The following is a 16,406-nucleotide window of genomic DNA, read 5'->3' as shown; positions in this document are numbered from 1 at the left end:
ACCACTTACGTAGGCCGCAGGCGCCCTCTCGAATAGCGGAAGGTGCCTCACCCTAGACACCTTCTCGAGTGGGTCTTAGAAGCCCAGGCATAATTAGTAAGCGTGGTGGGTTCCGCGCTCCAGATGGAGACTCAGCTGGAAGTTAAAGGGAAGAATGACATGGGGAGACCAAGCGTTGGTGAACAAGGCCCGTAGCTTTATTTTTAACAGGGGCTTTTATACCCTAAGTTACACATAGAGGATAATAGGGGATGCAAAGTCAGCAGTCTTTGATTCTTATCAAAAACCAAGGTTTCTTTCCTGCAAATTTATCTTATACAAACGGTTTAGGTGATTTACATCATCTTCTGGCCAGAAGGCCTACTAACATTTTATGACTCTTGACAAGGACTTATCAACAAAGACTTATTTTCTCTAAGAGTAATTATTTTAAGGTTTGGCACCATCTTCCAAAGATAAAATTGCATTCCTATAGGGCGGATGTGTAATGGGCTTACAACAAAGAAAAGAATTTATTACCTTAAGGGTCTAAAGTTACTAACACCAAGGCCACTACTTATTTTTTCTATATACCAACTATTAATTAATACACATTCAAGGATACAATTCAGGGGATGTGAAAACTTGGCAACAAGTATTGACTCATCAATGAAATCCTTTACTAGTTTATTCTGACAGTTTTTAACTCTCTGAGAGGCTCTAAGCTATTTGAATATCTTAAGCTTCCCGTGCCTCTGGAGGCTGGGAGACTGTAAACAATCGTATGCATAGCTGCAGGAGTCCGGCTAAACTTGTCAGGCGAGTTAGAGAGCCATCTGAGGGGTTTGGATTTAAACACTCCTAATTGCCCAGGAACTTTATTAATTGGAGCTGTAAGTTAACTCTTTGACAGAGAGAGAGAGATGGCAGTAGGGGACAGCCCCCAGTAAAGTCAGAGGTGAGAGCACAAAGCAATAAAGTAGGCAGACTCTGGTTTTTGGGGGGGAAATGTTCGAGAATATCTGGGCGGACTCCTGAGGCTCGATCCCGCCTTTGCGTATGCCGAGCCTCCTTCCTCATGACCTTTGTCACGAGTGGAATGCCTCACCGGCTCCCGGCACCGGAGTTCACTCAAACTCATGTCCATCAAGTCAGTGATGCCATCCATCCGTCTCATCCTCTGTCATCCCCTTCTCCTGCCCCCAATCCCTCTCAGCATCAGAGTTTTTTCCAATGAGTCAACTCTTCACATGAGGTGGCCAAAGTATTGGAGTTTCAGCTTTAGCGTCAGTCCTTCCAATGAACACCCAGGACTGATCTCCTTTAGGATGGACTGGTTGGATCTCCTTGCAGTCCAAGGGATTCTCAAGAGTCTTCTCCAACACCACAGTTCAAAAGCATCAATTATTTGGTGCTCAGCTTTCTTCAAAGTCCAAATCTCACATCCATACATGACCACTGGAAAAACCATAGCCTTGAGTAGACAGACCTTTGTTGGCAAAGTAATATCTCTGCTTTTTAATATGCTATCTAGGTTGGTCATAACTTTCCTTCCAAGGAGTAAGCATTGAAAATAAAGGACATTTAATGTGGTATCACATTTCCTAGATACGGTAGAATGGAACTGCTGCTGCTGCTGCTAAGTCGCTTCAGTCATGTCCAACTCTGTGCGACCCCATAGACAGCAGCCCACCAGGCTCCCCCGTCCCTGGGATTCTCCAGGCAAGAACACTGGAGTGGGTTTCCATTTCCTTCCAATGCATGAAAATGAAAAGTGAAAGTGAAGTCACTCAGTTGTGCCCGACTCTTCACGACCCCATGGACTGCAGCCTACCAGGCTCCTCCGTCCATGGGATTTTCCAGGCAAGAGTACTGGAGTGGGGTGCCATCACCTTCTCCAGGTAGAATGGAACAGGTATAGTTATTTCTATCACAGGAAAATCCAGAGTCCTGTGGTCACCATATGTGCAGCTCAAAAGTCATAGCCCTTTTCAGCTTGCCTGGAGCTGGGCTCCCTCAACCTCGGAAGCTTTTCAGCAACCCCACAGGGTTCAGCCAGAGTGTGACAGGACCCTGGGGAAGAGTCAGGAGACTCTGGACCTTCACCCAGGAGCATGTTCCCTGGGCCACCAACAGTCTCTGACAAGTCTGTGGAGCAGTGCTGATGGTACTTAGATAGTTCCCTGGGAGTAGTTCAAACAGCCAACTGGGAGAGGATTAGACAGTTTTTTAAAAATTGTATGTGTTCATGCAAGATTGTGTTTGTGAGATTCTTCTGTATCTCGGCCTGTGGTGGTAGTTCCTTCAGTCTCACTGCTGTATGTTGGTCTGCGTGTGAATAGGACACAATTTATCATTTCTACTGTTGATGGCATTTAAGCAGTCTCCAGTCTTGGATTATAATAAATCATGTTGCCATGAAAATTTCTGTGCCTGTCATTTGGAAAACATAGGCTCTGAAGGCTTGCTTTTGAGGGTTATATATATATATTTTTTTAAATCTTGCCCATCTAGCTTTAGAATGTTCCTTATAAAATACACGTTAAACCAGAGCACAATACCAAAACAACTAGAATGAAAAAGAAAAAATATGCAGTTTTACTCATACTGTACTGGTGGGAGTGGAAGTTGGGGTACAGCTACTTTGGAAAACCATGACAATACCTACTAAACTGAACATCTGCATGTCCTGGGACCCAGGAATTCCGCTCCTAGTTTTATGCCCAACAGAAGTACATGCATTTGTTTTCCAAATGACATGCACAGGAACCTTCATAGCAACATGATTTGTTATAACCCAAGACTGGAGACTACTTAAATGCCCATCAACAGTGAAAATGATAAATTGTGTCCTGTTCACACGTGGGCCACCATGCAGCAGTGAGAATGAAGAAACTATCACCACAGGCCAGGATACAGATGAACCTCACAAACATAATCTTGCAAGAACACAGGCACGAGAAAACACAGTGTATGATTCCATCGATATAAAGTGCAAACCCAGGCAAACGATCAGTGCCGGCAGAAGTCAAAGTGTCACCCTGGGGTGGAGTCTACTGACGGGAAGGGGACACAAAGTGAGGATTTGGGGGTCCTGCTAACATTCCTTTTCTCCACCTGGGTGCTGGTGACATGGTGAGTTCACTTTGTAAAAATTCATCCAGCACTTTTTGTTATGCATGCTCTACCTCATTAAAATTTTTTTTCATGTTAAATGTTATTTTTTTAAATGACATTCATGGAGATATCAGAGAAGGCAATGGCACCCCACTCCAGTACTCTTGCCTGGAAAATCCCATGGACAGAGAAGCCTGGTGGGCTGCAGTCCATGGGGTCACTAAGAGTTGAACACGACTGAGAGACTTCACTTTCACTTTTCACTTTCATGCATTGGAGAAGGAAATGGCACCCCACTCCAGTGTTCTTGCCTGGAGAATCCCAGGGACGGGGGAGCCTGGTGGGCTGCCGTCTATGGGGTCACACAGAGTTGGACATGACTGAAGCAACTTAGCAGCAGCAGCAGCAGCAGCATGGGGATATTCTCTCTTTTTTTTTTTTTTAAGTAAAGAAAAACCGAAAATTCAGAGAATAGCAGGTCCTCATGTGTTGCCCCAGAGGCACGTGCTGGCCTGGCCAATGGCTGCAGTGAGCCATGCGACACCTCCTTCTCCCTGCAGGGCGCTACATCTTATCCTTCGTTGGCTGCGGTCTGGCCATCGTGGGTACCTACTTGCTGGTGACATTCGGACCCAACAGTCATGAGAAGATGACAGGCGATAACATCATCAGGCACCTCGTGAGCTGGCCTTTTCTCCTGTACATGGTACGAGAAATTCCGGTCCTTCCACCTGAGGTGGTGGGTATGGGGATGGAGTCCTAGAAACCGAAAACCTGAATTCCCAGCAAGACGGGGTTCACAGGCATCATGCAGTATTTCACAGCGCTGAACACCATGCTCGCGGGAGTATGTCATTCCCGGTCAAGTGTTTTCTTTTTTCCCCACTGTGTCCTGAGTAATGTCTAAAACTGCATGTATAATATGACAACTTGATTTTTTAGAGGTATTTGTAGGTCTGTACCATATCTGTAAAATAATGGACAGAAAAACAGAAACTCCATGAGTAGTTGTCTCTGGGAGATGGAATTATGCTTGTGTTTTTTATTTTGTCTTTGTCTTTACATATCGCTACATTGAGCGTTTAAAACAGTTAAGGTAAGAAAAAAAAGTTAAAATTGTAAGCAGTTACTTCTCTTTGGCCAGTATCACACAGCTGATAGAAGCTGATAGAAAAATGAGAGACAATGGGAACTTTATTTCCTAAACCCCCAACTGGAGCTCAGTCCTCTGCTCCAGTTACATCCTGGTTGGGTCTACGAGTAGACTAAACAAGGACATTCAAGGTATTTGATAAAGCTACTGGTATATTCCTGCTCCATGCATGGCACCATGTTAAATGTTTTTTAGTATATTATCTGTCACCAAAAATAATCAATAAACCAAGAGTTTTATGTGAGCTAGACTATGGACCATAGCCCTGGAGACAGCCTCTCAGGTCACACTGAGGATCTGCTCTGGGGAAGCCTGGTTTTCAGCACAATTTTGTATCTTGTCAGGTCAAAGAACATTAAACAAGTCAAAGATGTGCTCTTTCAAGTTAAAAAAACAGATCAGCAAACAGCAAGTCCGTCTGTCCATGGTACCTGGGGAGGGAATCTTATCATCGAAGGGGTAGCAGAAAAGAAGGCATTTAATTTTTTTTAACATGAACATTCTTTACTTCTGGTCAGTGTTCCCTTTTCTTTCATAATTAAAGCAGATGTACGATGCATGTAACAAGCTGTTTTAGTTAGCGTAAAATTTTGAATTAAACCGTGTATAAACCAGAACGACTTCCCCAGACCTCAGGATGTGAAAATGTGTTTCATCACCTCTCAGATTCCCTCAACAGTCCTATAACACAGGCGTTCTTCTCTCCATTTTATGGACTAGAAAACCGGATCTCAGGGTTAGGAGGTTTCCCAGAGTCCCCTGAGGGCAGAGCTGGGCCCGAAGCCTGCCTGCCTGGCCTTGCGTGTCACCACAGCCTGCTGACCACGGCATTCACTGGTGTTGCCTCAGCCGCCTGGGCCTGCTTCAGAGGCCCCAAGCGTCCTTTCCCCTCAGATTTCCCACAAATCAGAGGACTTAATGTTTCTGCAAGGTTGGGGCTGTGTTATCTCCAGACCGCCACCGGCCCCAGCTTTGACCCGGTGGGCCTAGAAAAGTGTCTGCCGGGCAGAGCCAGACACCCACCTTTTCAGGAAATGCTTGACCTCAGAACACAGACTTCTCTTTACAGAGTCCTGGGCTCGAGTCCATTCCTTACTGTGTAGCCATTACCAAGGCCCTTGGCCACGTGTTCTGCCTCCTTCTCTGTAAATCAGCGGATCCCTGGACCTGCAGTGGTTGTCGGGAGAGACACAGATGGTGTGGGAACCACCTGGCCCGTGACTAATGCTCAGTGACCCATTCAGTTTATCTTCCTCCATCATTACTGTGAGGCAGCTGGAGGAATTTGGCCAAATCAAATTCAATAAATGAGTGTCTTCTCTGTGGCAGACACTGTGGATACAAAAACTAAATGAGACATACTCACAGAACTCGTGGTCCATCAGGAGGCAGCAGCGCATACACAGTCAGCTCGCACTAGGATGCCAAGCGCTCTCCCGGAATGCATTCAAGCATCATGAAAATGGTGGGGAAACTGGCCCCACCCCTACCCCCAGCCAGAATCCACACCCATCAGTTGGAAATACTGAGGAATAACTGTGCATCTGCTTGATGGCGTATTCTGCAGCAATGAAAGATAATTATGACAACTTCATAAAACATGAAAATTGTTTATGTAACTAAAAATGGCCCAGCACAAAATTGGGCTTGGACGGTGATGGCAAGTAGATAAAACAGGTATTCACTGTGACAGAGACCGGAGGACACAGGAAAATGAAAGCTGCTGTGTTTTGTGGTCTCATAATTATGAGGAATTTTAAAAAATGGTTTTCTTCTTACAATGCCGATTAATATTTCCGTATTGGTTTTTATGGTAAACAAACTCCGGTGGGAGGTCAAGGCAGGCAAATGGAGCTGAGCTGTTGTTTTAGTTTTGCTAAACTAAAGCCCAGTGACGCTGGGCTTGCTTCACTCCCTGGAAGAGTATTGCCAGTGTCTGGACCTTTTTAAGGAGTAGAAAGGATAAGTTGTTGCCGTAAGGGCGGGGAACTTCTCAAACTTTAGAGTTCTCTAATTTTACATTTTCTGGTAGGATTCTTTGCTTGTAGCCCACGAGGCTCCTCTGTCCATGGAGTTCTCCAGGCAAGAATACAGGAGTGGGTAGCCATTCCCTTCTCCGGGGAATCTTCCAGACCCAGGGACTGAACGTGGGGAGCATCTTCTGAACACAAGACACAGGGCTGCAGCAGCATAGCCTAGTGGGAAAGCTCATGTGTCCTGGAGCCAAACTGTCCGGGTTCGAACCCCATTTGCTAGCTTGGGATTGCAGTAGTATCTGCTTCCTAGAATTATGGCGCTGATTTAACGAGTTGAGTGAGTAAAGATAACATGCTTAGAAGACAGCCAGGCAGGTTCATGAGCTCGTTAAGCATAGGCTGGGATCACGGCCCTGTGAGTTAGGAATTATTGTCATTATCCCCATTTCACAGAGGCGGTAACTGAGGTTCAGAGAACTTAAGTGGCCTGCCCAAGGTCACCCGGCTAGTTTAGAAGGAGGTCCAAGCTCAGAACTGGGCGTCCCTGACTCCAGATGTCCTCTCCTTCCAACTCTGCCAAGCGGCACACAGTAGTGGCCTGGTTATCGAGCGACTGGTATATATAGACCTACGTACTTTACCGAAGAGCTCTTCTCAGCAGACAAGCGTCTCCCTCTGTGACCGGCTCCCCAGTTTCAGTGGGCGTTACCATGGAGCAGTGAAGGGGGTCACCAGCCCAGCCTGGTGAACCTTGACCATCCAGGACAAGGTGGACGTGAGGCTGGCACAGCACCCTCAGAGCCCCCCGACGAGGTGGACTCCCCCGCAGGGTGGGGGTTAGAGGGACTCAGCGTTCCCTGCTTCCCTGCAGGATGTGTAGCAGGGGTCTGGGAAATGTTTCAATTCTCTTTCCACACGGAGGGCCTGAAGCTGGTGCGGTCCGCAGCATAAGCTCCAGCCCAGCCCACCAGGGTCTCCTGGTCTTGCCCGTCGCCCCCCGCTGACCTCCCCTCTTGCTGTTCTCTGCAGCTCGTGGAGATCATTCTCTTCTGCCTGCTGCTGTACTTCTACAAGGAGAGGAACGCCAATAACATCGTGGTGATTCTCCTCTTGGTGGCCTTACTCGGTAAGTGAGGGTCCGGGTGGTTGAGTTTTGCCACTTCCCTGGTGGCTCAGACGGTAAAGCATCTGCCTATAATGCGGGAGACCCGGGTTTGATCCCTGGGTCAGGAAGAGCCTTTGAAGAAGGAAATGGCAACCCACTCCAGTACTCTTGCCTGGAAAATCCCATAGACGGTGGAGCCTGATAGGCTACAGTCCATGGGGTCGAAAAGATTTGGACACGACTAAACCACTTCACTTTCTTTTCTTTTTCTTTAAGTAGCACCAAAAGGAAATAATGGGTTTTGTTTACCGAGCTGCGGGCCGCTGGACCCAGGAGCTGCTGGAAGCCGGCTCAGGCTGGTCCCTCTGCATCAGAGGCTACCAGGGCTGGGTTCCTGCTAACTAGACACAGACCTTGTTAGTTTCTTTTTTTTTTTTTTTTTTGATTGGAGGATAATTGCTTTACAATATTGTGTTGGTGTCTGCCATGCATCAGCATGTATCAGCCATAGGTATACATCTGTCCCCTCCCTCTAGAACCTCCATCCCACCCCTCTAGGTGGTCACAGAGCCCTAGTTTGAGTTCCCTGAGTCATATAGCAAATTCCCACTGGCTATCTATGGGCCTCGTCAGTTTCTTCTTTAGGGTTAGGGTTAGGGTTCAGCGTTCGGTGTTCTTGCTCAAATACCAAGTCTCCTAAGTGCCAGGAGAGGTGCTGCAAACTAGCTAGAGCAGTGAGCCAGACAGACCCCCCTCCGCTCAGGCTGCTGTTATTCTAAAGGGAGGAGAATGACAGTAAGTGAGCTGACAAATGTATAAACAGTGTTAAGTTTGAGCAGTGACAATTAACAGTGACAAAGAAGAAAGCAGAGTAAGGGTGGAGGGGGCGACTGGAAGTTAATTCAGAGAAGTCAGGGGTGAAGCGGGCTCCAACGGCGGAGTCCCTAAGGATGCTTGTAAGACCTGTCAAAGGTGAAGACTTAATTCTGGATTTAAAGGCAAGAATTGATTTCGATTTCTCTCTCTCTCTCTCTTTTTCCTTTTAGAGGCACAGTGGGTACAGTGGGGGAAATGGCTCCTAAATCAGACTGGGGTGAGGCTCTCAGCCCGCATAGGGTTAGAGCTGCTAAGAGGAGCCATGAGAAGCACCCCTTCCTCCTGGGGAGGGAAAAGTGGGCGCCGCCCCACCACTGCCTCCTAGGGACTGTGTGTCAGCCACATGGTCCCCTAAACATGGGCCTCAGAGAACACCCAGATCTCAGGGCCGGGAGGGGGGTCAAACAAGGTGAGCGCTGATCCCCAGTGTCCTGTCGAGAGCGAGTCCACTCCAGTAGCAGGCCGTAGACCACGCAGATCCGAGTCATTGTTTGATAGGGTTCCACTGTTTCTTCTTTAACAGCTTTGTGCATGCTGAATCGCTTCAGTCGTGTCCGACTGTTTGCCCATGGACTGTAGCCCACCAGGCTCCTCTGTCCATGGAATTCTCCAGGCAAGAATACTGGAGTAGGTTGCAATACCCACCTCCAAGGGATCTTTCCAACCCAGGGATCAAACCCACATCTCTTCTGTATCCTGCATTGGCAGGCGGCTTCTCTACCAGCAGTGACCACCTGGGAGGCCCTTAAACAGCTTTACAGAGATCTTATTTGCAGACCATAAAGTTCACCTGTTCAAAGTGTATAGTTCAGTGATTTTTAGTATATTCACAAAGGATGTAACATCATCATAATTGAATTTTAGAATGTTTTTGTAGTCCCTCAAAAGAAACACCATGCCCGCTGGCAGTCACTCCTCATCTTCCCATCCTCCGAGCCCATGGAAGTGGAAGTAGAAAGTGAAGTCGCTCAGTCGTGTCCAACTCTTTGCGACCCCATGGACTGTAGCATGCCAGGCTCCTCTCTATCCATGAAATTCTCCAGGCAAGATTACTGGAGTGGGTTGCCATTTCCTTTTCCAGGGGATCTTCCCGACCCAGGGATCAAACCTGGTTCTCCTGCACTGCAGGCAGACTCTTTACCGTCTGAGCTACCAGGGAAGCCCATGGCCAGTCACTAATGTACTTACTGTCTCTATGGATTTGCCTTTCTGGACATACTATATAAGTGGAATCATACACCCTGTGGCCATTTGTTACTGGCCTCTTTCACTGAGCATCGTGTTCGAGAGGATTCATTCCTGTTGTAGCATGACTCAGGGGCCCATTCCTTGATGATTTTGTTTGCAAAGTGGGTTGGAACATCATGGTCCCAAACCTTCTCTCTTGGTGAATCAGAAGACCAGAGATTACCGAGGCATGTTAGCCAGTTCCCTTCTGTCCCCTCCTCACTAACAAGGGCAGTCCGGAGGAAGTGCTTATGTAAACTGGCTGCTGACATTTGAAGACTGCAGCCTAAGTAGCTGCTGCTGCTAAGTCACTTCAGTTGTGTCCGACTCTGTGCGACCCCATAGACAGCAGCCCATCAGGCTCCCCCGTCCCTGGGATTCTCCAGGCAAGAACACTGGAGTGGGTTGCCATTTCCTTCTCCAGTGCATGAAAGTGAAAAGTGAAAGTGAAGTCGCTCAGTCGTGTCTGACTCTTCGCGACCCCATGGACTGCAGCCCACCAGGCTCCTCCATCCATGGGATATTCCAGGCAAGAGTACTGGAGTGGGGTGCCATTGCCTTCTCCGCTAAGTAGCTGAGGGGCCACCAAAAGTCACCATGCGTGATGGGCTGTTGGCAGGAGAAGGCAAAATGTGCAGAAGCTGAGAAAACAGGAAAGCAGAGCATTACAGCCAGGACAAGGACCTTTAGTTGTACCATACTTGGGAGCTTCTTTTGACTCCTGCTATGGCAGGGGAATCTGATAGTTTAGAGTGAGAGGTCATTTCTGCAGTGCTGGGTAAAGCAGTGGGCTCTACAGTGAGGTGAGCAAGACAGTCCACTGGGCGTATGGGAAGAAAAAAGTACTCAAACCGGTATTCATTTTTATCTTCACCTTTTAAGTGAAGGACATATGTTTCCTGCATATGTTTTATAATATACATACTATAAAAGCCCAGAGTTAACTTGACTCTAATTTTAAAATAAATAAGCATACATATTTGAAAAGTATATACATATGCGTAGGGGTGTGCATTCTAAAACCTCTAGTCTAGGAAAATGTTTTTAAAAATACAACTGGTTAAGCATTTTAAAAGACCAAAAAGGGACTTCCCTGGCATTCCAGTGGCTAAGACTCCACGCTCCCAGTGCTAGGGACCTGGGTTCGATCTCTGGTCAGGGAACTAGATCATACATGCAGGCAGCTAAGACCTGGGAGGCCAAATAAACACATAAAAATAAAATTTAAAAAAGACCAAAAAAGCTCTTTACGCATTTTCCCTGTGATTGCCTTGAGGTCGTGTTCCAGACCCGGCGCCGCCGCTCTAGGGTTCCATGTGGACTCACTGCCCTTTTTTGGTTGAGTTCAGAAGGGACATTTGGAAATACCTGTTGGTGCTGTGCTTGCCTAGCTGCTTCCACGGGAGAGCACAGAAGACCTTCTCACTGTGTGAATCTCGGGCGGGGCTCTGCCCTCGGTTCCCACATGTCCTTGTTAACCTTCCGCAGGCTCCATGACTGTGGTGACGGTGAAGGCTGTGGCCGGGATGCTGGTCTTGTCCATACAGGGGAACCTGCAGCTCGACTACCCCATCTTCTATGTGATGTTCGTGTGCATGGTGGCGACCGCCATCTATCAAGCCGCGTGAGTTGCAGAGTCTTTTTTCCCTGGGCCTCCCCACAAAGGTCTCTTCCAGCTTCTGGGTCCTATCACGGTTGTTTTTGAAGCTGTAGGGAAGGGAGAACATTCACAGGCAGCCTGTCACCAGGGTTTGGCATCCACTGTGGAGCGAGAAGTTTCGCTCATTTGCTGAGTTATATGGAGGGCCTTTTGTGCCACTTGAAAAGCCTCGAGTGGGTGTGTTTTCCTCTGTGCCTCAAAAATGTGAGACCTGCATGATCCGAGTCAGCCTCCCTTCCCACCTGGACCGAGACGGATGCCCGTTGCAGGGCTCTCCAGAAGGAGCTGTGCCATCCCCAAGAGGCATTTGTTTGTGATCCAAGAAAGAGCAAGCAGTTGTTATTTCTTGTCCTTAAGAAATCTGTCCAAGTAGAAGAACAAGATGACAGTTTCTCCCTCAAAAGCAGGAGTTCTGAGGGTGGGAGGCCTGGGCCTCGTTTACGTTTGAGACCGGTGACCAGCAGAGAGCCTGGGTGGGTACGTGGCGGATCTGCGTGGGGACAGAGGGTGGACAGTGCAGGACTCAGTATGGTGTGTGTGGCAGGTCAGGCGCCAGACTCCAGCTGCTGGGGCTCACCATCCCCCCACAGCGCCTTGGGGGGGCAATCGGGGTGACTGCCGCTGCCCAGGTGCTCTGCTCTCACTGCCTTCCCACAAGCTTGAGTTCATTTGGCCCCCACAACAATGAGATCATCCTCATTTTGCACATAAGGAACTGCAAGCGTCCAGAAAGTGGTGGAGCTGAGAGTGAACCCAGCCATCTGGCTCCCTCCCCTTCCCTTGCCCCTCACCCCTCTGCCCTAAGCCCCCTCCTCTAAGCTTCTCTAAGACAAAGTGTCCTCGTCTACAGATGAGAATACCCACGTGCATGCGTGCTCAGTCATTCAGTCTTGACCAGCTCTTTGTGACCTCATAGACTGCAGCACGCCAGGCTCCTCTGTCCATGGAATCTTCCAGGAAAGAATATTGGAGTGGGGTGCCATGTCCTACTCCAGGAAATCGTCCTGACCCAGGGATCAAACCCACGTCTCTTGCATCCCTGCTTTGCAGGCGGATTCTTTACCACTGCGCCACCTGGGAAGCCAAACCATAGCTTCTTTTATGATTTTTGTTACTATTATTATGCCAGTTATTATTTTGTTACTATTATTATGCCAATTATTAAGATGTTACAGAAAAGCCCGAATGAACTTTTTGATCACGTCATGACTATGCTTAGTCCTCCTACAGTGATTCTGGTCATCATCCCTGAGCCCCTGCCCAGTGTAAGGCTCTGTGCTGTGTCCTCCAAGGGTTACAGAGATGACCGGGAGGCTTCTCACTCGTGCAGTCAGCACACGTTCCCCGACACCTGCTGTGTACTAGGCCTGTGCTGGGCCTTCTGCACACAGAGGTGTGAGCGGCAGTCACTGAACTCAAGGCGCTCACAGCTCTGGTGGGGGGACAGCTTGGTAAACAGATGATTACAGTGGGTAGGAGGTGTATTTTGGTGTAAGCAACTTTGCAATAATAACCACAATGCTGGGCAGTACAATTACAATTCAGTCGCTTAGTCGTGTCTGACTCTTTGCAATCCCATACCGCAGCATGCCAGGCCTCCCTGTCCATCACCAACTCCCAGAGCTTGCTCAAACTCACGTCCTTTGAGTCGGTGATGCCATCGAATCATCTCATCCTCTGTCATCCCCTGCAGAGAATGGACAAAAAATATACTCCTAAATAACAGAGAGTTTTTTGTAGATGGAGAGATGGGGAATGACTCTAATTTCCTCTCTCCTTTTTCTTATATTTATCTCAGTGACTGTTGAATTAAGAAAACTTGTTTAAAAAAATTAATGACAGCACAAGGAAGTTAATGATAAGTGCTCCAAGAGTTTCTTGGCATGTTTAAGGGATCAGGAATGGCTTTTTAGTGGGTTGGGAATGCAGGTCACACAGAGGCGAGGAGAAGGGCATTGCAGTGATGAGAACCATGTGGGCAGAGGTGCTGGAAGGAGAAGGGGGTGAGCTTCAGGCTGTGTGTCCAGGGGAGGAATGGGAGCTAAGTGTGGACCCCAGCTCGGGAGGCACACGAGGCTGGCATCTTCGTAAACCCGCAGAATGCCCCTTCGTGCCTTGTCTTCGTTCTTCACACCTAGCCCGCAGTCACTGGCTTTGTCCTCTGCCCTCTGACATCCCCCCACAGCCCGCTGACTAGAGCCCTTTTGTGTTGAAGGTTTTTAGGTCAAGCCTCACAGATGTATGACTCCTCTCTGATCGCCAGTGTGGGCTACATTCTGTCCACCACCGTGGCCATCACAGCAGGTGAGCATGCGGTCGCCAGATTTCTGTCTTCCGCCTCGACAGCAGGTTTGTTACCCTGGGGTCCGGGGAGGGAGCACCACCTCCGTCAGAAGGCCAATTCTGCTGAGCTGTTCTGCCCGTCACAGTTGTAGATGGTCTCATGGGAAAAGAGAGACCTGGGTTTTCACCACAGCACAGACACAGAGCTGTGTGGCTCTGGGAAAATCACTTCACCTCTCTGAGCCTCAGTTCCACATTCATAAAATGGAATACTTTCCTCCTAGAATTGAAATATGAACGTGTTAGTTGCTCACTCACATCCGACTCTTTGCAACCCCATGGACTATAGCCTGATAGGCTCCTCTGTGTCCATGGAATTCTCTAGGCAAGAATACTGGACTGGGTAGCCATTCTCTTCTCCAGGAGGTCTTCCCCACCCAGGGATCGAACCAGGGCTCCTGCACTGCAGGCAGATTCTTTACTGTCTGAGCCACCAGGGAAGCCTAGAATTGAAATATGTATAGTCCAAATGTCCCTTACTTTGTACTGCTTGTGCCAGGTTTTATTAACAATTTTTACCCTCATCTGCTAATTCCACAGCCCCCACTGGCCAAGTGACCACATATTTCCTCTATATAATTTTTAGAGATCATTTATATATATATACACACACACACACACACACACAATTTTATATATACATATAAAACAAGTGCTCAATAAGTGATTTTCATTATTACACTCCGCTTTTCTTCTATTTCACCTCCATATTTTTGTTTCTTTTTCTTTCTGAGGTGGCTTCAGAGGCTAAAGACGTATCAGAGTTTGTTGTTTGTAAGAAGCAGTGGCGACTAAACTTTTCAGAGTAAAAAGACCAGTAAGAGCCAGTGTGCCTCCCCTTGCGGAAGGCCCAGCGGTACAGCCGTCTGCTTTGCCCTGCAGTATGTTCAACTGGTGCCCAGACCTTGCTTACAGAGATCAGGATAGGAGGGCATACAGCCTGCCAAGCCTGTGCCATGAGCGGGACCAGGGATTGAGTAGGGCTTGACCCAGAGCAGCTGGAAAGCTAACCTCACGTGGATCCCGTGGGAGTTTCAGTCATGGTCAATGACTTCAGTCCAGGCAAGGTTGAAAGGAATATGAACACCGCGGTTGAGCTGGGAGTCTAGCGGGAGCTCTGGGTGCAGCAAGAGGCGAGCAGGGTGGGGGAGTAAGGGGGTGCAGAGTGGTGAGATAAGTCCAGACTGACGCCGGCTGCAGGGTGAGGGCAGCAGGCCCTTGGCACTTCCACGCCACAGGGCGTGACATCTGCCAACCGCATGAGGCTGGAAAGCTCCAACGGCTTAACCACAAAGCCTTGGTTTTCCATCTTAAGAAAGATGAGGGAGAAGAGTTGCATAAAAACTGCTAAGTAAGGTTCTTGACTCATAGTGTCATGTCACGGGGGGATGCCGGGTGAAGGGTACGCGGGAACTCTGTGCTGTTCCTTTACATCTGTTACTAATACTATTTCAAAAGAAAAAGAAAACAAAGTGGAGGTAAGAGGGACGGAAAGAGAGGAAAGGACAATCTGTTCTCCCAAAGGGCTTTTGGTCCACTCTTCAATACCTTAGCGGGCGCAGGCCTGGTATGTTGGGTCCCTTTGGTTTCCTGCAGGGAGGGCAGGCCACCAAATGCTGGGCAGACTGGCCAGCAGGTGATCTGAAAAGAGCTCACTTGTATTTTCCACTCTTCGCTGCTCAGGCGCCGTCTTCTACCTGGACTTCCTCGGGCAGGACGTGCTGCACGTCTGCATGTTTGCACTGGGGTGAGTCCTGTCCTGCCCCACCCCTGCCCCCGTATTGCAGGCAGGTTTCCCCTCTCCCCACACCCCTGCTCCAGCCTCTAAGCCAGTCCCTTCGAGCCAGAGGAACAGCTGGCAGTGGGAGCTTTGTCCCCAGAGGTGAGCGTTTCGCCCCCTAAAGCATTTTATTTTTCCTCACTTCTCTTTTGGGCTTTCATCTCCTTGTCATTTCGAACACATCACATTTTGACCCATGAAAAGACTCTCAGCCTCACCTCCGATCAAAGAAATACATATTGAAAAAGAATTTTAATAAAAAGAAATACAGATCGAAGCTACACAGAAAAGTGAAGTCGCTCAGTCGTGTCCTACTCTCTGCGACCCTGTGGACTGTAGCCTCCAGGCTCCTCCATCCATGGGATTTTCTAGTCAAGAGTACTGGAGCGGGCTGCCATTTCCTCTCCAGGGAATCTTCCTGACCCAGGGATCGAACCCAGGTCTCCCACATTGCAGGCAGATGCTTTACCATCTGAGCCACCAGGGAAGCCCCAAGATGCCCACAACACGCCACGGTTTTGCAAGATCTAACAGGATGGGTAATTTCACACGTTGGTGAGAGGAGGAGACCAGCTCTCTGCCACAGTGAGAAGTTCTTTGATGTGGGAGGACAGTTTGGCAATGTCAGCAATGCTTTTTTCTTTTTAATTTTCAGTTGGAGGATAATTGCTTTACAATGTGTGTTAGTTGCTATTGTACAACAGTGTAAATCCCTTCCCTCTTGAGCCTCCCTTCCACCACCACGCCCCTCCCACCCCTCAAGGCCATCACAGAGCACTGAGCTGAGCTCTCTGTGCTGCACAACGGCTTCCCACCAGCTATTTATTTTACACACAGTGGTAGCCTATATATGTCAATGCTACTCTCTCAGTTAGTGAGATGTTTAAGTGAGCATGCCTCTTGTTGCAGCTTTCCATTTCTAATCATTTATCTCGGAAAAGTAATTGAAATGGGGCATAAAGGCACATGTATAAGGGTGTTTATTCATTTTGAAATCAATGGTATACACACATAATTGAAAGCAACCTAAATGCCCATCAGTAAGATACAAGTTAAATAAATCACACTGGGGTGGGGAGGATAGAAATGACTCCTCTGTTGACCTGGGTGGTGATCCCACAAGTGTGTGCACAGGCAAGATTCACTGAGCTCCACATTTCAAGACTGTGCATTTTGTTGCATGTAAATTA

The 16,406-nt window shown here is 48.2% G+C and overlaps 1 protein-coding gene across 2 annotated transcripts in view; it reads left to right on the top strand.

Moving 5' to 3' along the window:
- Window positions 1-16,406, top strand: part of NIPAL3 (NIPA like domain containing 3) — a 57,214-nt gene that overhangs the window by 32,330 nt on the left and 8,478 nt on the right. For both annotated transcript variants that reach the window (XM_019981272.2, XM_070776493.1), the window contains exons 6-10: window positions 3,657-3,802; window positions 7,255-7,351; window positions 10,922-11,057; window positions 13,309-13,397; window positions 15,120-15,183. In XM_019981272.2, coding sequence (XP_019836831.1) covers window positions 3,657-3,802; window positions 7,255-7,351; window positions 10,922-11,057; window positions 13,309-13,397; window positions 15,120-15,183 — 532 coding nt within the window. The remainder of the gene's footprint in view (window positions 1-3,656; window positions 3,803-7,254; window positions 7,352-10,921; window positions 11,058-13,308; window positions 13,398-15,119; window positions 15,184-16,406) is intronic.

The sequence above is a fragment of the Bos indicus genome, chromosome 2 (genome assembly GCF_029378745.1).
Source record: "Bos indicus isolate NIAB-ARS_2022 breed Sahiwal x Tharparkar chromosome 2, NIAB-ARS_B.indTharparkar_mat_pri_1.0, whole genome shotgun sequence".
Classification (NCBI taxonomy): domain Eukaryota; kingdom Metazoa; phylum Chordata; class Mammalia; order Artiodactyla; family Bovidae; genus Bos; species Bos indicus.
Note: the sequence above shows the minus strand (reverse complement) of the source record. Positions and strands in the feature narration are given on the sequence as shown.